The 22,078-nt window shown below is 34.2% G+C and overlaps 2 protein-coding genes across 2 annotated transcripts; both read left to right on the forward strand.

The window, feature by feature from the left end:
* The first annotated feature begins 10,140 nt into the window (after positions 1-10,140).
* On the forward strand, positions 10,141-13,005 carry LOC143059364 (uncharacterized). Its single transcript, XM_076232849.1, has 4 exons — positions 10,141-10,268; positions 11,170-11,502; positions 12,010-12,162; positions 12,889-13,005. Exons 1-4 carry the CDS (start codon positions 10,191-10,193, stop codon positions 13,003-13,005), a joined length of 681 nt encoding a protein of 226 aa, XP_076088964.1. The 5' UTR covers positions 10,141-10,190.
* A 2,380-nt stretch (positions 13,006-15,385) lies between these two features.
* LOC143059330 (uncharacterized) lies at positions 15,386-16,349 on the forward strand. Its single transcript, XM_076232812.1, has one exon. The coding sequence runs from the start codon at positions 15,393-15,395 to the stop codon at positions 16,338-16,340; it is 948 nt and encodes a 315-aa protein (XP_076088927.1). The 5' UTR covers positions 15,386-15,392; the 3' UTR covers positions 16,341-16,349.
* Positions 16,350-22,078: the final 5,729 nt, after the last annotated feature.

The following is a 22,078-nucleotide window of genomic DNA, read 5'->3' on the forward strand; positions in this document are numbered from 1 at the left end:
TTCTATTTCATCAACTGCAATTAAAAGATATTTGATTCCATCGACTGCACAATTAAGTTATATCTTATAGCATTATCATATGGTGGCCGGATGCGGCCATTTCGCCTTTTCGCCTTTTCGCGTTTTATCCAGTCCTTTCACTTTCACGCGAAATCGAGAAATCGAGAAATCGGGAAATGGGGAAATTGAGAAAGCGAAATCGAAAAATCGAGAAATCGAGAAATCGAGAAATCGGGAAATCGAGAAATCGAGAAATCGAGAATTCGAGAAATTGGGAAATTGGGAAATCGAGAAATCGAGAAAGCAAAAACGCGAAATCGAGAAATTCATTTCGCGTTTTCGCGTTTCCGCTTTCGTGTTTTCGCGTTTTTGCTTTCTCGATTTCTCGATTTCCCGATTTCCATATTTCTCGATTTCCCTATTTCACGATTTCCCTATTTCCCTATTTCTCAATTTCTCGATTTCGCTTTCTCGCTTTCTCGAATTCCCGATTTCCCGATTTCGCGTTTGCAAAGTGAAGGAAGAAAACACGAAAACGCGAAAAGGCGATATGGCCGCATCAGGCCACCATATTATCATACCTTTTAGGATTGGACCAGTTCTGTCAATTGAGGGTTAAAGTCATCTCAATATGAAGATTGTATATATAATATTTTGCACTTTTTTAACACCAAAACTTCCATATTTCCGGCCTAAAAATTTGGTGCGTGCACCAATTATCTCTTGTATCAACTGTGACTAGATACCAGATGTGTTATACAGTCTAGTGGAAGTTACTCAGTCTCGTTTTCATTGGTCGATTTTTCAATATGAAATTTTTGGCAAGTTGTCTCCCTTATGAATATTAAAACTGGAATTATTTGATACAATTGTCATGAATGCAACATGAAAAGGCACAATTTATAAAAGTGATTCATAAGAAAAGAAAATATCTATTAGCTATCTGAATAAAAATCAAATTAGAAAATTATATTTTTCTAGAATGTTAAAAAACTTGTCGGTAAATACGTCCTGGAATATTTTTTTTTTCGAAATACACGACTGGCAAAATACTACAGTAAGTTCATACTTTTCAAGATTAGAGATCAGCAAATCTACTATATAAGTACAAATAAACAATGAAAGATAACAGTTAAAATATTTCGTTATTTTGAAATAGTCGCTTGAACTGCATTTCACTTACGTATGTAAATGGTTTCTTTTTTTTTTAAAGAGAGGGATAATGACAACACTTTATGCAATGCTCGATTACAAATATTGCTTGCAATGCAGGACGTCGTCAGTTCTCTTCATTACAACATATGTATCAGTAGTCGGTTGCGCACACACATACATATTTGTTTTTACTTAGAACATTTGTAAGGCACCGTACTGCCCAATACTTGCATTGTTATAATAAATACTGCACGATATTAGTAACTCCATGCGAATGTATTTAAAAATATTTGTAATGAACTGCACTATACAACATTGGTCATACCAAAATAATGCGCACAATAAATGCCTTAAATCAGAAATAATTTCTAATTGTATGAGGTCCGTAGCTCGAGGTCAGTAAGACACTGGAAATAATCCACAAACTACATATAGTTCATACTTCTCTATACAAAAGCCAGATCAGTATGACAATGCTGCACGAGATCGGTAATTCACTGTGCTATTTGACATCCATTATTCAATGCTGCACGAGATCGGTTATTCACTGTGCTGCTTGACATCCGTTACTCAATAATGCTCGAGATCAGTTATTCAATGATGCACGATATTAGTTATTCGCTGTGCTGCTCGAGATCAGTTATTCAATGATGCACGAGATCATTTATTCACTGTGCTGCTGGAGATCCCTATTCAATGATGCACGAGATCAGTTATTCACTGTGCTGCTCGAGATCCCTTTTCAATAATGCACGAGATTAGTTATTTGCTGTGCTGCTCGAGATCCGTTATTCAATAATGCACGAGATCAGCTATTCACTACCCTGCTCGAGATCCATATTTAATGATTCACGATATCAGTTATTCACTGTGCTGCTCGAGATCCCTATTCAATGATGCACGAGATCAGTTATTCACTGTGCTGCTCGAGATCCGTTATATAATGATATAGTTAAGTATTTACTACACTGCACGTGATACATCGAAGTTAATATTTGTACTGAACAAGATCCGCTTAGACTTGACAGCAGGAGATAAGAGTTACACTGAATTGAACGAAATAAGTTAATATATATATAAAAAAAGAAGACGTGGTATGATTGCAAATGAGACAACTCTCAACAAGAGACCAACATGACACAGCAATTAACAACAATAGGTCACCGTACAGTCTTCAACAATGAGAAAAGCTCATACCGCATAGTCAGCTATAAATTGCCCCGAAATGATTATACAATACAATGTATAAAGACATGTTTGGCAAGTAGTCTCCCTTGGGAATATTACAAATGTTTTTCTTTTATACGATTGTCATACATGCACCATAAAATAATACAATTTATTAATAAAAATTAATAGCAAACAAACTATCTATTAACATACTGAATAAAAATCATATATGAAAATCCTATTTATCTGGGTTGTTGTAAGACATCTTTCAGCAATAGCGTTATAACATCATTAATTTGAAATGCACAAACAGATTTACTTGCACTATTCTACTATTATATAGATCTCTGTTTTCGATGCATGCGAGAAAATATATTCTTTAAAAAGTTGGAGATTAGAAAATCTCCTTAGCATTGACTCATACAAAACGGTGGAGTAAAATATACTATCATTTCAAAAAATAATTCAATCAAACATACACCTAAAAGTTGTTACTTGTTTAAAAATATAGTAAAATGGCAACACCGAAACAATATAAAGAAATCATAACGCATGTTCTGCGATTAAGATTCATTAAAACTTTTCAGTCCCGTCTTACATTTGTGATTTCATTTAAAATTTCATATTCAGGTTGTCTCCCGTTGAAATAAGAGAGGTGGCAGGTACCAGTTTTGGTGTACCAGAACATGTGTCCCACGCAGAAATTTTGTTATAGTTAAGTATTGAGGTATATAATTGCATCATGTGGACTGAAAAAATAAATGAATGTAAATTCTAGGCTATTGTACTACACAAGTAAGTAGTTGCATACACAGGTTGGGGATTTCCTTCACATATAGGTCCAATCAGATGTCAAAATTGTGGTCTCCTCACTTGACGGCATCCAATCAAAGTGGGGGGAAAATTCAGTTTTATGTAAACAAAAATATCTTGAGATTTTGATGGTAAGGATAGGTTCGGACAAGGCTCTAATTCACTGAATATCCTTTCTCTCTTGAATTTTGGCTAAAATTCTTGTCGGCTTTTAGCAGGATTTTGCAGGTGAGGATTAGATTGAATGGTATCAGAGCATCACATTTTTTGCCTTATTTGCAATGCATTTATAAATTTTTAAATTTCAATGCTGGACAGACACCCAAATTTAAAGGTTTTCTATATATTAACATAAGCACGCACACATCTTAGTTCCTTGAAACCATACATTTTATTTGTATATAAGCTTGAATGAATTTTCAACAAAATAAAATCATAAATCCATGAAATTTTAAAGATTTATTGTAAAATAACTGGTTTCTGCCACCAGAACAGTTCATCTTTTTAACGATTACTACAGACAAAAGGAAACAGTATTTGGGCGTTTTTCAATAAAAACGTATTTTCTTGTCCTATCCACTTTAAAAAAAAATGTGTTTTATCTTTGCAAGTAATTTTTTGTGCAGTCAGTACATTGAATTAGATTTAACATTTTTAAGCAAAGAAACAGTTTATTTTTAGAGGGATTGATAAGATATTGACTCCTGAATGGTCCAAAACAACCAAAATGGCATGTCCCTAGACCGCCTGTTCAACATTCATACTCTAAAATATCGTAAAAAAATGAAGAAATAAATGTTTTTTTTACTTTACACAAGTTCTTTAATAATTCAAAAGTATGTTCAGAGCCAACATGTTCTAATAAACACATTTCAATATAGGTTTTTTAATTTCAGAAGGTGTGTCCCTCACAAAATGTCCACTACGAAACGAAGTCATTAAAATTTGCCAATAAATAGTTTTATAAATTTCAATGTAATTTTTGTTTGCAAGAGATATATACATTAGGCGTTAATATTGAGTCACTGATAAGGTCTTTGCATCGGAACTAAACACATTTATTCTAAAAACAGTTATTGGCATGACACGGGTTATGTTTTTCTCATATATGTTATGATGGTATGATACTAAACCCCTAACGGGAAGGATTGTGCCTGATGTTCATATGATGAAATCATAATCTTTCAGTCAGTTTAATTGAAGTCTGGAGCTGGCATGTCAGTTAACTGCTAGTAGTCTGTTGTTATTTATGTATTATTGTCATTTTGTTTATTTTCTTTGGTTACATCTTCTGACATCAGACTCGGACTTCTCTTGAACTGAATTTTAATGTGCGTATTGTTATGCGTTTACTTTTCTACATTGGTTTGAGGTATAGGGGGAGGGTTGAGATCTCACAAACATGTTTAACCCCGCCGCATTTTTGCGCCTGTCCCAAGTCAGGAGCCTCTGGCCTTTGTTAGTCTTGTATTATTTTAATTTTAGTTTCTTGTGTACAATTTGGAAATTAGTATGGCGTTCATTATCACTGGACTAGTATATAATTGTTTAGGGGCCAGCTGAGGGACGCCTCCGGGTGCGGGAATTTCTCGCTAAATTGAAGACCTGTTGGTGACCCTCTGCTGTTGTTTTTTATTTGGTCGGGTTGTTGTCTCTTTGACACATTCTCCATTTCCATTCTCAATTTTATTAGGGTCTTACAAAAGAAGTGATGCTTTTATAACGGCAATTAAATTGTTGGTGAGAAAAATTGAGCACATCAAATGGACCAGAGTGATACCGTATTTTTCATAATGTCCCCTACGAAACGGGTCAAATCTCCTTCAGTATCTGGTTTTAAAATTATGAAAAAAATATCAGTGTACAGCTTGATAAATGCTTTGATGAATACAATCAGTCTTGTTACTATTGCAATATAGGGATTGTGGGGAAAAAATAAAACATGCGAATACGTCCCTTACGAAACGGTCCCCTACGAAACAAGTATGGGAGAAAAACGTTTCGTAGTGGACACTACTACCATAAAGTCTTTTTTTAATCTTTTTTCAATTATATTCGTGCAAAACAAATAACAAGGGTTAGTTTCATGTAATTTTATTATGTTTTTATTAACATATAATAGGGTTGATGTCAACTACGAAACTTTTTGTCCACTACGAAACGGTTTTGTCCACTACGAAACGCATCAAAATGTCCACTACGTAACATGAGTTGAACTTTTATATGTGAAGTACTGTCTAATCTTTATCGATAAAAATGGTTTTCCAATTCAGAAAAAAAAAATGATATTTTTCTAGTATTTAAAGTAAACAAACTGGAATGTCTATAGGAAACATTTAAAATTGCAAAAGATATGTGTGTTTAGAAGAAACTTCGTAGGGGAAAAAAGTCCCCTACGAAACAGTACACAAATTATGAAAATAATATCATTTTAAAGAATATTTAAGATTGCACTTTTTGTTTACAAACAGGTCTATTATAGAGGTATTCAAAATAACTCTTGAAATTAAATTTTAGACAAGTTGATTTTCCATTTTTTTTAGGTCTGAAATGTACGCTTTTATTGAAAAACGCTCATTTACAAACATTATATAAAAGAAAACACATGTTTTGTAATTCTATAAAAAAAAATGTAGTATCATTGGCACAGTTTTCGTTATCTGTTTGTGAAAATATAGTTACTAAAAAGTTAAAAAAGTAGTATTTTATTTCAAAAACCCATTAAGATAAACGTTTAATTATGAAAATGTTATAGATAATGTCAAGGCCGTTACAACTTGGTGGGGCTGGATAAAGGGAACACAAGCTCTATTGTTTAGATACTGTTCCATAATTCATTCACCAAATTTTGATCCTGTTTAATTTCCGAGTGCATTTGCTTCATAAAAACAGTGATAAAAAAATTGAAAACAACACGTTTATTAATTTAATGCGTTCGAATCGCTTTTCTGGGTATACCTTCATCAGGAACGCTCAAAGCCAATCATTTGAAATCCGAGGATATATAAGTACCGAAACCGTTGAGGAGCGCTAGCTATATGTCAAAAATACCTAAAGTAAATAGCCAGATTCATCTCAAGTCAGCTTTGCCTGAGGGCGTTGAAACCTTAGTTTCTTAATAATTTCAAAATTTATTAACGGACAATTTTAGAAAGGTTTGTTAAATCATGTCAGTACCGAAGTACTGACTACTGAGCTGATGATACACTCGAGGACTAATAGTCCACCAGCAGAGGTATCGACCCAGTGATGTAAAAAAAAAAACAAAAAAAAACAACACGTTTTATAATTTAATGCGTTCGAAGCGCTTTTCTGGATTAACCTTCATCAGGAATGCTCAAAGCCAAACATATGTAATCCGAAGATGTATAAGTACCGAAACCGTTGAAGAGCTATATGTAAAAAAAATACCTAAAATAAATAACCAAATTCATCTAAAGTCAATCTTGTCTGAGGGAGTTGAAACCTTAGTTCCTTAATAATTTCAAAATTTATAAACGGACAATTTAAGAAAGGTTTTGCTAAATCATGTCAGTACCGAAGTACTGAATATTGAGTTTATGATACCCTCGGGGACTAATAGTCCACCAGCAAAGGTATCGACCCAGTGATGTGAAAAATTGAAAACAAGACGTTTAATAATTCAATGTGTCCGAAGTGCTTTTCTGCATTTACCTTTATCAGGAACGCTCAAAGCTAAACATTTGAAATCCGAGGATGTATAAGTACCGAAACTGTTGAAGAGCTATATATCAAAATACCTAAAATACACAGCCAAATTCATCTAAAGTCAACTTTGCCTGAGGGAGTTGATGCCAGATGAGTGAAACAGCCGACTAGACGCTGATCTCGTCTTTCATTTGTCAATTTTTCACATGTTTCGTGACATGTTTAGCAAGTAGTCTCCCTTGGCAATATTATAAATGTTTTCTTTTATTCGATTGCCATAAATGCAACATGAAAAAATACAATTCATCGAAGTAACTTGATAGAAAACAAAATATTAATTAGTATAATAAATATAAAATAAGTATGAACATCCCTTAAGCGAGATTGTTGTTAAAAAGCGGCCAGTAATAACGTTTTAGAATCCGTTTTTAAATGATCAAATAAAACAAAAACGCATTTCCAAATTCATCACTGCATGCACTATATATATAGTAAGCACTTTTAAGGATTGGAGATCAGTCAATCTCCTAATTGAATACAAATATATAAAGGTTAGAATATATTGAAGGAAAAGGTTTATTTGCAGTATGTCGTTGCTTTGACTGGTCATTTGAACTGAAGGTCATTTACGTAAAAAACACTAAGAATCGCGATCGTTTATTGTTTGATAGACAGGGAAAATGACAACACTAAAACAAATAAAAGAAGTCTACCAGAATACTTACAATCCAGTAAGCTCAGACCGTTTGCCGACGACAGTATCATCTATAAAACCATCAAATCTCAAAGTGACTGTGATGCACTCCAGTTAGATTTAGATGCAGCTGCTAGGTGGGAGCAAGACTGTTTGATGGCTTTCTATCCAGACAAATGCACAGTCCTTACAGTATCACAAAAGAAAAAAACAGTTTAAACATGATTATATCCTCATGCAATCACAAACTAGTCACTTCAGCTAAATATCTGGGCAGTACACTACAAGCAATCTTAAAATGGCCAAAATATACAAACAACATCATAGTTAATGGTAATACATCTTTGAGCTTCTTAAAAAAAAATTAAAAACATCATGCCAGAACATCAAAACCCATGCATATCTGGCACTAGTTCGTCCTAAGCATGAATATTCATGTTCAGTATTGGACCCTCACACAGTTGAACAAACCTCTAAAATTGAGATGGTCCAAAAACGAGATGCCAGGTATGTCTGTAACGGGTACGATAACATCAGCAGTCCTACAGACATGATAAACTCACTAAACTGGCCGACACTACAGGAAAGAAGATTAAGCACAAGATTGATAATGTTGATAATGTTGATAAGAAAGTAGAACCCGCAAAAATCATAGTTTCACTTTCAGACACATTTCTATCAAAATAGATACATATAAATTTTCATTTTTTCCGTACACCATTATTCAGTGGAATTTACTACCAGTCCACACAGTTGCTGTAACCACAGTTGACACATTCAGAGAACAGCTTACATCAACTGTTCTCCACAAATTCATTTAACTCATTATTAGCCTATGTACATAGTTTTAATCACACTTTAAAATTATTTTTTTACGCACTCCAAACTTATTTTCATTTATTTTTGTGTTTTTGTAAATATATATATAGGCCACGCCGCGTAAACAGTATATAATCTTCAGATAATGAAGGACTACGGAAAACCTAAAGAAGAAGAAGTCGTAATGCATGCAATGGTTGATAATACCAACTCCTTAATTGTAATACAAGACTGAGTTATTTTACTTCAGTGTAAAAGACCAGCCATTTATTGAGCAAGTTATGACATCAGCAATTTGTAATTTGCCACACTGGTCAACACTGGTAATTTCAAATACTCCACGATATCAGTAAATTCCATGTGAATGTATTCAATAAAGTTGTAATGAATTCCACAACGCAACATCAATAATACAAAATACGACACAAGACTCTGTTCTGGCTATGGTCAGTGAAACGTTGTAATGTACGAAACCCGTACCTCAAAGTCAGTAAATAAACTCATAAGACACTGAACTATGATAATGCACGGGTGTAATGATTCAGCGTCAAGCACTTAAACCACAGACATATCAGCAGGAAATTGAGTACAGTAATTTTCTTTTTGTGAACTCAGGTATGCATCGTACTGGATGATATTCGGACACGTTCAGTAAAACATTGCGTTGCACGAGATCAGGGTTGAGTTCAATATCGTAGCAGCTACGTAGTGCTACGTAGATTTTGACTATTGAACGTGTAGCTATAGACTAGTTGTTACATAGATATTGATAGCAGCTACGTAGCCGCTACGTAGCTGCTACGATATTGAACTCAACCCTGTAAATAATTTTACTGGGCGAGATAATTTATTCCCTGTGCTGCACGTGAATCGGTATATGAAAAGACAGTGCAAACCTTTAAAAAAAAATAAAAAAATATCGTAACAATTAGAAATATAGAAAACAGAAGTTTTCTTCACATTCCCAAAAAAATCTTACAATAAATATTTATCGTAAGTTATACTGAAATATTACTGACTGCTTTCTCGTACAGTTTTTATGAGAGTCACAGACCTGTCTGTATTATTTTGCAATTGCATATACTTCATGTATCAACATTGCTAAGATACCAGATAAGTGATACAGTCGACTCGAAGCCATTCATGCTAGTCCTTCATTGGTCGATTTTTCAATATGACAAGTGGTCTCCCTTGAAAATATTACAAATGTTATTCTTGTATACGATTGCCATACATACAACATTAAATAAAACAATGTATTATACAAGGTTTAATAGCAAACAAAATATTTATTGACAGATTGAATAAAAATAAAGTATGAAAACACTTATCCTGATTGTTGTAAAAAACATGTCGATAATAACGTTTCAACATTATTAAATCGCAATGCACGACCAATTATAATACACAACTATATATCATCTTCGGTTACAGTGCTGTGTTCTGTGTCGGAGACAAGTAAATACTTTTGAAAGTAGGAGATCAGAAAATCTCCTGAACATATACAAGTCTTATTGTTGATGTTAAATGTGCAGTAATTCGTTCCACCGACCAGTCGTTAGATTAAAATACAGAAATTGACAGCACTTCCACAATAAAAAGAAATTAAAACTCGTGAACTACAATAAAGATTTATTGGAACCTTCCTGTCCCGTCTAAAAATATGTTATTGCTTCTTAATTCCATATTCAGTCACCTTCTTTTGAAACATGACAACAATCATTCTTTTTTAAACGATTGGAATTAAGGAAAAATAAAATGAGTTTTCACGAACGTAAGAAATCAAATATTCTGTATAATTCTATTTATATATATAGCCTCATTGGTCAATTTACCTAGCGGAAGTACATGTACATGTGACCATAGTAGAATGGTCATTCTTTCAATATCCCCGAAGGTAGAAAGACGTGTCTACTGGAGAACGGCAGCCGTACTGACACTTACAAAGGTAACAAATCTTTTTTATTATAAAAAAAAAAAAAAAAAAAAAAAAATGCCTAGGTGGCATAGACCTTGGTGGTCATAAGCCTTGGTGGCTATTAATGAGATTTATTAGACCTTGGTGGTCAAAAGCCTAGGCGGCTAATATGAGATATTTTGACCTTGGTGGTCAGGAGCCTTGGTGGCTATATATTTTTTATATTGGTGTTATTTTTTTTTTCTTCAGAATTTAGAGAATAAAATTTATGTAAGAATGTAGAAAATTAGATAGGACCACGTTTGACCGCTCGGGTTGCACGTGGGAAGCATGCGAATATGTGAACAGAATAAAACATGGTAATATGTTGGTACTTTATTATGTTATACATGTTATAATAAGAATACATTTAATGCTGCATAATTCAAGTAATCTTGCGTGTTCTTTAATGGATTAAATAAGATTTATAGAATGTAGCATGGCTCTACTTTTGAACAGAAATATGAAAAGAAGTAGTTTTTTATTTTACGAAAACCGTTTGGTTTATATCTAGTTCAATTTGTTAATCGTTCTATTTTCTATTTACGCGGTCTGCTTGATTTCTTCAGTTGTGCGTGTTTGATTAATCAATATTAGAGCTGGTTTCTTGATGCGTGTAGGGCGGGACTTTGGTTGGATTGTTTGCTTTGTTGGTATATTATATAATATATAGTTATTTGAATAACTTCTTATCAAGTTTAAATATAGTATATTTACCATATATATTGTTTGAAGATTTAAATCTTAATTACAAAACTTGAGTTAACGTTTTTTAAAAAAGCAAGCATGCCAACCAGGGTTTTGCTCTGCAGGCATTGTGAAATTAGCTGTATGCAATGTTAATAGAATGAAGATAATTACTATATAAATTCTTTTGGTTGTTTATTTTTAGATGGTGTTGCCACCAGTCCTAAAGAAGCGATATAGTTTAAAGGGAATGAAACTAGTTCCAGTAATCAAACGTATAAGATCAGGACAGCCGGAATCATTAAAAGGATTAGCTAGAATGAATAAAGAACTGAAAACTGAAAATTTGAACATGGAGGAGATAGCGCAACATGTAAAGGTGCTTACTGGGGAGGACTTGGATGAAATTTGCCAGTTGTCTGGGAGAAGTGATGACGATGTGGGTGAGGCCAGGTGGATCCTCCACTCACTGATTATATATGCAAATGAGTTTGGACAGCCGAAGGGTCAAGATCTGCAGGTTTCGGAAGGAGACTCTGTGAGTTATTTATTTTTTCTATATTTTATATTCCCCAGCGCGATTTTTTACTTGCGTTTTATCTCCTCGGGTTAATCATTCGTGTTTATTTACATTTTGAGAAAAAAAAAAAAAAAAAGAAAAAAAAAATTAGATATATACGATGCTTCGTAATAGTTTTCCAGATTTTCACTTTATGTATTAGCATTATTATATATAAAACTATAGTATTTATGGTATTTTAGAAATACACAGCTGAAATTAATTACTAATCAATACACTAAGATTAATTTAATGGTTGAATAAGAATGAGTCTACAAAAAGGTCACGTGTACTTTAACACAGATAACAATAACATATATATTAGGTGATAAATAAAGCTACCAAACTCATGCTATTATATTGACTTTATTAGAATAAGATGAATGAAAGTTTTGAGCTTGAAATAGAACATGTAGAATATATGTAATTTTTATTGAAATATAATGTTATCATTATTCAAATGTTTTTTACATGAATTTTTTATAGACTCCAATACAAAGTACTTCTGATATGGACACTCAACCAAAGGCTGGGAAAAGAAAACCTGACTCGTCTACTGCTAGTGATACCTTAGAAGATAGGATAGCTTCCTTGGAAAAAAAGACCAAAGTTGAAATAATAACAGAGCTGAAGGACAAAGTGAGGACATTGTGCTTGCAACAGAATCCAAGCGATTCTCTAATTCTCTTAACGTTCTAGTTTGTGCCTATCAGTTTTAGGTGGGAAAGCCGTTGATACGATTACGAAGGCTATTTCTAAATGTTTGAAAGAGAAACAATCGGAGAACAAAAATGATGGTAACGCTGCTCAGGGTAGTGATAATGCTCCAAAGCGGGAAGAATCCCCTTTGAGTAATTTGTACCCACAATTCCAGAACCCGCTTATGTATTCCATGTATCAGCCAAATTATCTACCTCAAGGTGTGCAACCGTATGGTAATTTTACAGCCGGGGGTTACAGGAATACAAGGCCCATGGGGGCTAGGTTTGGATTCCGTCCTAGAGGCGCTTGTCACTTTTGTGAAAGTCATACACATCAGATAAAAGACTGTGAAAAGATGAAAGTGGCCAAAGGAAAATGAAGGATAAAAATTTAATTTGTTGATAATTATTTATCTTTTGTAATAAAACAAAATAATGTAGAAGAAATTTTTTTCATAGTGTTTTTATTCTATTTATTTGCTATTTGGTTTTCAAACCAACACGCTACTGTATGGTAATTTGAGAATTTCTTTGTCTACAGTCCAAGGGGCACTGATCCCCTAGTGGTTTTTCCACGCGGGTTGTAGGTGAAGGAATTCTTCCTTTGAGTGTAACTTATGCTGGTTTTTCATTTAAATCAAAGTAGTTTCTTTGTTATCTACAGGGAACTACGGATACAACTATTGGTGATTCTTTTGTACAAATCCCAGAGTGGGAGTTAGAAAGTGGATTTGATCCTTTGAATGTAACAGTAAGGGGAAAACCAGCATGGCTTACTTAAAGGCAGAGTTCCTTCACTTACAAACCTCAGTCCACGTGCGGAAGAGGTCTATCATGATAATGTTTTGTTTGATATAGACTCTTTACAATTACGTGACCCTGATAAATTTGTCTCTGGACAGTTACATAATTGTGTATCAGAATGGAGGCTTATTCTTGATGAAAATGCACATCAAGACGTGGTGAAGTGGCTTGAAGATGGAGTTGATGTTGGAGAGTTTTTTCGACGTTTTAAGGGAAACTTTAAGGGAAGAAATTATGACTCTGAAATACCCCCTAGAAATTATTTTCAGAATGCAGCTATTTGTAAAAAATACTCTGCTTTTATATCAAAAGAATTGTGCGAAAGAATTTCAACTGGGTGCATCAAACTTTTGGGAAGGGTAGGTGAATGTCAACCCCCTAAAGTTATTATGCCATTAACTGTAGAACCAAGTAAACCACGGTTATGCCATGACGAAAGATCTCTTAATTTATGGGTCAAAGATTTACCTTTTCATTTGGAGAATTTAAAAGATGTTCATAGGTTGGTTCAAGAGAATGCTTTGATGATAACATGTGATGAAAAGTCGGGCTATGACCATGTCAATTTGCAAGAATCATCTCGGACATATTTTGGTATTCAATTCGGTGGTTTTTATGACATATACTACTCTACCGTTTGGATGGAAAGCATCGCCGTTTATCTACCAATCGATAGGAATTTGTGTGACCTCTTATTTAAGACAGCTAGACGTCATAAATACATTGTATATCGACGATAGGTTTGTTGTTACAGGTGGAAGTAAGAATAGCGATGATGCTATGCTTGAAGCAAGTAAAATAACCTATATGGTGTTGCAGTTGCTGACAAGGCTAGGTTATACACTGTCTCTTAGTAAATGTTCACTAATACCTAGCACATGTAAGAAATTTCTTGGTTTTTTAGTTGACTCTGTTAAACAGGCGTACATACTTCCTGATGATAAGAAGTTGAAATTTATTGATTTGAGGAAATCTATACTTTTAATGGATGAGGTTGACTTGAGGACACTGCAAAGATTTTGTGGTAAATGTATTTCGTTGACATTGGCTGTTCCAGGGTGCAAGTTATTTTGTAGGGAAGTGAATGCTGCAATATCTACTTGCGTTAAAAACAGTAGAAAGGTTAAGGTATTGGGACCGTTGAGGGATGAACTAATGCATTGGCGTTTTCTTGATACTTGGACTGGATATTCCAAATGGAGGTCTGAATTTCACAAGGTGATTGAGTTGTCGACTGATTCCTCTGGTTTCAGGTATGGCGCTTCAGTGAAGCTTGAGGCGAGTACAATGACATTGGGGGACTATTGGGATACAAATGACTGTAGACCAATTCATGAGAAAGAGGCTGATGCTGTCCTGAAGTCGTTACAGTCTTTAGACAGTTCTTTGCAAGATTCTAGGGTTGATTTGTTTACAGACAACATGGCTGTTATAGCGGCATGGGAAAACCAAGGTTGCAAGTCTAGAGCTTTAAGTTGCATCATGAAAGAAATATTTAGCCATGTGTCAACTTATAACATTGATTTACATTTGAAATATGTCCCTTCCTGTTTAAACGAAGCGAATGCCCCATCAAGATTAACTAATACCGCGGATTCAATGTTAAGTGAGGAGTCGTGGTTACTGGTAGAGTCTTTGTATGGTCCCCATTCAGTTGACCTAATGTCTTTGGATTCTAATGTCATGAAGTCATCTACAGGTGTTCCACTGAAACATTTTACTCCATGGCCTACCCCATGTTCTGCAGGAGTTAATTTGTTCTCACAGAACCTGAGGAGTGAGCAAAATCCGTATGTTTACCCACCTTTCGTACTTGTATTTCCAGTATTGAGTCTGTTGCGAGAGCAGGGCATTTCTTGTACAATTATTGTCCCCGAAATGCGACCTTTACCGATATGGTGGCCAATTTTGAAATACTACTCCGTGGAATCGGTATGTCTAGGTATGAAGGGTGACAAAGGTGTAGTCAAGACGCCCTCAAAACGTGGCTTTATTCTAGATAAAGTGGGATTAAGGTGGTCATTGTTTGCATTTAGGGTCTTATTTTCACGAAGCTAGAGTATCTACTGTTTTATATATAGTAAATATTCCAATGGTTTGTTGCAGGGTGCTGACATTATTATAGACTGGCAAGCAATAAATGATCGGACAGCAGATTTGGATGAACGGATGATTTCTTCTTCCGACTATAAAAGAAAGAACAGTTTGTTTGAAACTTTTCTTTGTTTTCTTGAAAAATCACCGAAAAAGCCTTTGCTAGCTACATGTGGACCAAATGATATAAGAAATGTTTTGGTTTGGAAGGATAAGTTTGGAAAAACTACTGTCCATGATATAAACTGTCAATATTTGGGATTAAAGGGTATGTTTCAGTGTTCTTGTCCTAACCGATTAGCTTCGGCAACAGTAGAAGGTATCATTAACCAATTGGTAAATTTATTTGATGATAAAGGGTTGGGTAGAACTTGGTGCGATGTGGAAAGGAAAGGAAATCCGGCAGTTTCACCTGTAATCAAAGAGTATTTAAAATTGGTGCAAGTCGAACAAGCTAAGGCGCATATTTTACCCAAACAGGCGAAGCCTATATTTTTGACAAAGATTAGATCTATTAGTGCTTTTATTTCTCGGGAACTTCAAAAAGACGGTTCTAAGCTTAAGGAAAAATTTGTCCTTTACAGAGATCAAGCTTGGTTTAAGTTGCAGTATTTTGCTGGCGATAGAGCAAGTGATCTCTCTATAGTTGTTGCACAAGAGGTGAAGTTTCTTAAAGACGGTTCAGGGTTTGTTTTCCAGCATACGTTTGGTAAAACTCTCCGGGGTAAAAAGGGTAGGAGTAACTCGTTCGTCATCAAGAGATGCGATGACAATGTAGTTTGCCCGGTAAAAGGATTGTTGGATTTTGTTCAATTTGCCCACTCGTGTAATGTGGATTTGACAAAAGGCTACTTGTTTAGGGTAGTTTCAGAAAGTGGTAGGGTGTTGGAGAAACCAGTTAGTTATTCTGTGGTATATGAGAGATTACGATACTATCTGTCGACTCTGGGTATATATGAAGGGGAAACGCCTCATAGTTTCCGGTCTGGTTGTACTGTTACTATGGCTTTGTCTGACTCAGCTAGCAATGTTGACGAAGTGATGAATCACGTTGGGTGGTTCGGTAAAGCAAGTGCGGAATATTATGGTCGTGTAAATACACTGATTGATTCTGAAATTGTGGCTTCGAATCTTGCGGCGTCTGTTAGCCAAGCCGAAAATATTGAACTACAATATAGAGAGAAGGCAGATTTTTCCGGGCTAAAAAGGTTTTTTTAAATGACAATCTTAATGGTAATAGGTTCTAGAATATATATGTTTGCATCTAAGTATTGTGATTTGAAGGATTTCATACAATTTGTATTTTGTTGTGTAACTATGATTTATAAAATTAATGCTGATATATTTTGAACTAAATGTTGGTCTTTGTTTTGAGTATTGGGAATAAAAGTGTTATTATTTATGTGATTGCGAAGTATTTTCTAATTCTTATGTGATTTACCACGTATGATTTTGTAAATTGCAGAGTTTTCTCCCCATAACTTAACATGGACTGAATGCTAGAAGATATTAAACAGTGAGATATGGGTATAGCCTCATTGGTCAATTTACCTAGCGGAAGTACATGTACATGTGACCATAGTAGAATGGTCATTCTTTCAATATCCACGTTTACGGTAGTTGGCCGTAAGAATACGGTTCGGCAATAGTGTTAACCATTTTCCATATTGGTGGTGTTTCAAAAGATATTCTTTTGCTAGTCTAAGCTGGGTGTTATTTGTATTTTAAAAAAAAAGTAACCCCCCCTCCCAAACCCTTGTCTATATGTTTGCTATCATCTAGTATTCGGTTTCATATTGCAGAGTTTTCTCCCCATAACTTAACATGGACTGAATTCTAGAAGATATTAAACAGTGAGGATATGGGTAATATATAAATGAAGAATAGTTGATACAGTTTTCTACGGAGTCCCTTAAGTGCCGTGTTTAGTGTTAATAATTTCATATCAATCTTTTGAGCACAAGTTTTAAAAATCGTGTTTAAAAGCTTCAATATAAAAAAAAAAAGATGTGGTACAATTGACAATGAGACAATTCTCCATACAAGTCCAATTGACACAGAAATTAACAACTCAAGGTCACCATACGGCATTCAACAATGAGCAAAATACATACCGCATAGTCAGCTATAAAAGGCCCCGAAATGACACTGTAAAACTCCGGGCTTAATTTATGTACAAAAAAAAAATGAACGAAACACACATATGTATAAACACATACACAAAAGAAAACTACTGAATAACAGGCTCCTGACTTGGGATAGACAAACACATACAGAATGTATCTGGGGTTGAACATGCCATTGACTGTGGTGTGACAGTACAATATAATAACAAACTATAAAAAGTGGAAAAAGGTCCATAGTCGACTTTAAAATCTAGGACACAAGCGACCTTCAAAAACTGGTCCGCACGGTTTTCAAAATGGTGTACACGATTTTTAAACTCGTGAAAGTCGTGCGCGTACCTGTTTCAAAACGTCGTGAGTACAAGTTTGAAAAAATGTACTAAGAGCTTTCAATCTAATTAAAATATTGATCTCTGATTACGTTATACTCATATGTAGTATGACGTAATCAAAGATCAATATTTTAATTAGATTGTAAGAGCTTTCTGAATATAATATGTTATGAAAATAAGAGCTCCCACAGCTTCAAAAGAGCCATGCCGTGATGCACCACTTTTTCAACAGTGATTTTAAATTCTAGGTGAGCGATACACAATTTTCTGGATTGCGCACTGTCATCACATTGTCATTTATGTAATAATTCCTTAATGGGTAGCCTCCCTTGGAAACAATTATAAATGTTGTTCTTAACTATATGCAATACACACGACACAAACACGTACAGTTTATAAAAGTTATGTGATAGCAAACACATATTTGTTTCAAAATATGAATATTCATCTAATATGATACTAATTTTTTATCCAAATGTTGTTAAAATGCAGTTATTAATGACTGTTATAGTACATTTATTTTTGTTTGATGTCACAAGGGTAAAATATTTAATAATGATTATTCTCACGGTTATATGTATAATAACTTTTAACAGCAAGGAAAACAGAATGTTTCCTATATAAGGATAAGGTTAAATCGCAAACAAACTTGAGAGCCTAGTGTATTCCGAATCAATGTCTTAAGTATAGAACAATCTTTTTTTAGCAATCTTTGACTGAACATTACATCACAATTAACAGAAACGACTTGGATTTGTTAATTGTTTGAAAAATGAAAAACTGCCATACCGAAAATGCTATTTAATATGAACGTCTACAATAAAATCTTAAATTGAGATTGACCAAATTCGTAATGCACAAAACAAGTCTTTAATTTGTGAGTACTCTCAGATCTATACTTTGTGGGTTCTTTTAGAAAAAAACTAAGGCTTTTCTACCTCAGTAATAGATTACCTCAGCTGTTTTTGGCAAAACTTTTAAGGAACTTTTGGTCCTCAATGCTCTTCAATTTCGTACTTTATTTGGCCTTTTAAACATTATTTGATTCGAGCGTCACTGGTGAGTCTTTTGTAGACGAAACGCGCGTCTTGCGTAAATATAAAATTTTAATCCTGGTATCTATCTATGATGAGTTTATTTGCAACCACTGGGTTGATGCCACTGCTGGTGGAGATTTATTTCCCCGAGGGTATCGCCAGCCCAGTAGTCAGCATATTTGTGTTGACTTGAGTTATCATTGATATGTTCATAATTATTTTCTACTTCCGGAATAGATAACCTTTAGTTAGCTGTTTTTGGCAAAACTTTAAGTCACTTTTGGTCCTCTGTGTTTGGCGTAAATATAAAATTTTAATCGTGGTATCTATCTACGACGACTTTATTTGCTGTGAGAGATGTAAAGATTCCTTGCCACGTTCAGTCTGTGTTTTTATTAATTGTGTTTCTGCTGCGTATCTAGCAGATGAGTTAAGACCTTTTTAACTGATTACTATAGGTTGCTCATATGTTGATCTACTACACCAGTTTTAAAGGGAGGGTTTAGAGGCAGTATACATGTTTAACCCTCAGAAGCCTGTACTTGAGTGCATTGTTGTCGTTTTTTTTTCTCATATTAGTTTTTTCTTTATTTTTTTGTGAAGTTCTTTCTTGTGTTGCGTCGTTTCACCGCTGCCCTATGTTAGGGAAATGGTTGGCTCCTTCAAACATGTTTAAATGTCGGTTTGAGCCTAGGCTCCGTGTTGAAGACCGTACCCTTGACCTATAATGGTTTACTTTTATAAATTGTGACTTGGAAGGATAGTTGTCTCATGGCACTCATACCACATCTTCCTATATCTATTAACCCCGCCATATTATTTATGAGCTCGTGCAAGGTGAGTGGCCTCTTGTACAGCGGTTGTTGATGGTTCGTGTCTGGTTTTTTTTTGTTTTTCCTAAATTATTTTGTTGTAAATTATGCCGTTAGTTTTCTCAATTAAAATGTTTTCACGGAACCTTTGGAGTCTTGTTTGGGTTTTTTCATTGTTACAGACCGTACAGTTGCCTATAATTGCTTACATCTATTTCATTTCAATTTTCTGGTTATTAATTTATTGGCAATCATACCACATCATTCTCCTTATTGTCTTATTTTCTTTTAAATGAGATCAGATGTCCACATCACCGCATAATATAAATAATTCACAATGCTACTCGGTATCAATACTGTACACATTACTGATTAAGAGTAATTCAAAGTGATTTAATAGCAGTCATTTTATTGAAAAGCATCTTTTGTTTGTAACTTTTACGTGATTAAAGTGTCTTTCAGATAAGTATTAATCAAAGTTAAATCATCCTGCTTGGGTAAAGCACTAGCAACAATGAGTTATTCATTATAGATACCAATTTGAAGATACAGGTTCGTGAGATATTAATTCAGCGTTGAAATGTCATAATTAGTTGCCTCCCTTTGAAATAAGACAAAACACTATTCTTTTCAACATGCAGTTGCTTTACTGGCCACATAGAAAGCAGCGTTTGTAAACTAAATATAAAAGTACACAACGCTTATTGTTATATTACATTGAAATCAAGTATGAATATCAAAGTTTCCTGGATTGTTTGTTAAAAATATAGTTACTTATAATTTGTAGTATATTTATTCCAAAAATCACAGAGCAAAAAATCGGTTCCATTTTCACCAGAGAAACTCGGTTTTATTATATATTATAACTAAACTTTTATGGTTTGGAGATGAGAAAATCTCCATTATAAATATTAATAGAATTAGCTGTAAAAATTGTCTGTTATAAGTATCATTACGGGGAACATCATACTTATTGCCTTTTTAGGAATCGTAAAAGGAGTTTACTGAATTGTTTCGCTATTTTAGACCGTTTACGTCCTGCAGGCAAGTGGAATCACATCTGCCATATCACCATATTTCTTTTCACATGAATCGCTTTTCATTAGTATCACGGTAGGTATAGTGTCCGGCTAGGATCGTGGTTTTTGGAGTGATTCTGTCCATTTTTTTGTGAGTGTAGTTCGGGCTTTTTCGAGTGATAAAACATGCGATAAGTTCAATTACCTGCTAATTATAATAGGTTTTCACATTACTACCCATCTTAAATTGAAAACTATACATGTTTTGATCAACAAAGAAGCACAACTTCCTTGTATTTAACCAAATATTTCAGTGTTTGTTATTGCCCGGGTTTTCTAGAGAGCAACTGTGAAAATGTCCGGGTTTTTAAACAAATGGTCCGGTAATTTTTCTACAGAAAATTTGAATAAGAAAATAGGTATTCTAGACTTTAAAAACTGACATTTTCTAGTTTATTAATGTAATTGAGTGAAGGACAATGTGATATATTCCCAATAAATCATCAAAATCATATTACTACGTTTATCAAATGATTTTTTTTTCTCAATTTAATGCAATTTTCTGTTCAGAGAGCTTCTTTTTAGTGCTCATTTAGAAATTACTTAATTTTTAACAAAACGGTGTTTAGAACATAGTGCAAGGAACTCATATTTATTTTATCTTCCTTTCATTTTGATTTTACAGTTAATAGTAGTTATTGTGGTGAACCCCTGAGATTGAAAAAAAAAGAGTAAGAAACCTAATAGACAGCAGCGAAGAATCAGAGAAATGCTATGTGATAAAAGATATTCTACTAAAAGAGGCTTGCCCTCCACCCTCATGAAAAATTCATTAATAAAAAAAATGAAAAATTTCTTTTTATTGCCATTGAAAACAAAATTTGAATAAAATTTATATGTAATCAACAATGAAATGAAAAGTTCATGATTAGCCTAAATACGATCGTTTAGAAGTGATATAAAATATTAGTTACATAGTGTGCTAGTGACCTCGGCTAATACGGTATATATGGGGTCAGTAAATTCCATATGGGGTGAGAGCTAAGCTCGAATCCCTATATGGATTTTACTGACCCCATATATACCGTATTACGTCTCTAGCACACTATTTAACGAATTTATCTTACCGACTATCTTAACGTGTAAAATTTAGACTAGTGACCCATCAAAATGAGCAAGTCTTTCAATACAGTAAGCAATAACATGATTAAGAAACTACTTCCATTGATCCTACAAAAACAGATGCCAACAATGACAACTTGTTGGATTTAAATGTGTTTTGTGAATTTATTTCAATCTTAATCATCAATTTCTTTGTCTGTTGAAACCTTAGATTTCTCAGTACTGTTTTGTTTTTCTAAAGGGACGTAACACCACTACTAACCGTGTATGAAATAAGCCCCGCCTCCCTACTACCTTATATGGAATATAAAGGGACGTAACTCCACTACTAACCGTGTATTGAATAAGCCCCGCCTCCCTACTAACCTAATATTAAATATACATGATTTCCACGAGGACGGTTTTAACCAATCACATTCCTAGAAATGTATAGGAGGTAAGATAATATATATGCTATCACTATAGCTTGATTGTCCAGCGCTTCGAGCGACATCAGGAACAACAGTTA

Source organism: Mytilus galloprovincialis, chromosome 14, assembly GCF_965363235.1.
Source record: "Mytilus galloprovincialis chromosome 14, xbMytGall1.hap1.1, whole genome shotgun sequence".
In the NCBI taxonomy this organism is placed as follows: domain Eukaryota; kingdom Metazoa; phylum Mollusca; class Bivalvia; order Mytilida; family Mytilidae; genus Mytilus; species Mytilus galloprovincialis.

Bases quoted from the DNA above. Each gene is read 5' to 3' on its own strand.
- LOC143059364 (XM_076232849.1), top strand. From the start codon at position 10,191: ATGGTCATTCTTTCAATATCCCCGAAGGTAGAAAGACGTGTCTACTGG. The intron at 10,269-11,169 runs GTAACAAATCTT...GTTTATTTTTAG, and splicing joins CCGTACTGACACTTACAAAG to ATGGTGTTGCCACCAGTCCT. The intron at 12,163-12,888 runs GTGAGGACATTG...TGTTATCTACAG, and splicing joins TAACAGAGCTGAAGGACAAA to GGAACTACGGATACAACTAT.
- LOC143059330 (XM_076232812.1), top strand. From the start codon at position 15,393: ATGTTTCAGTGTTCTTGTCCTAACCGATTAGCTTCGGCAACAGTAGAA.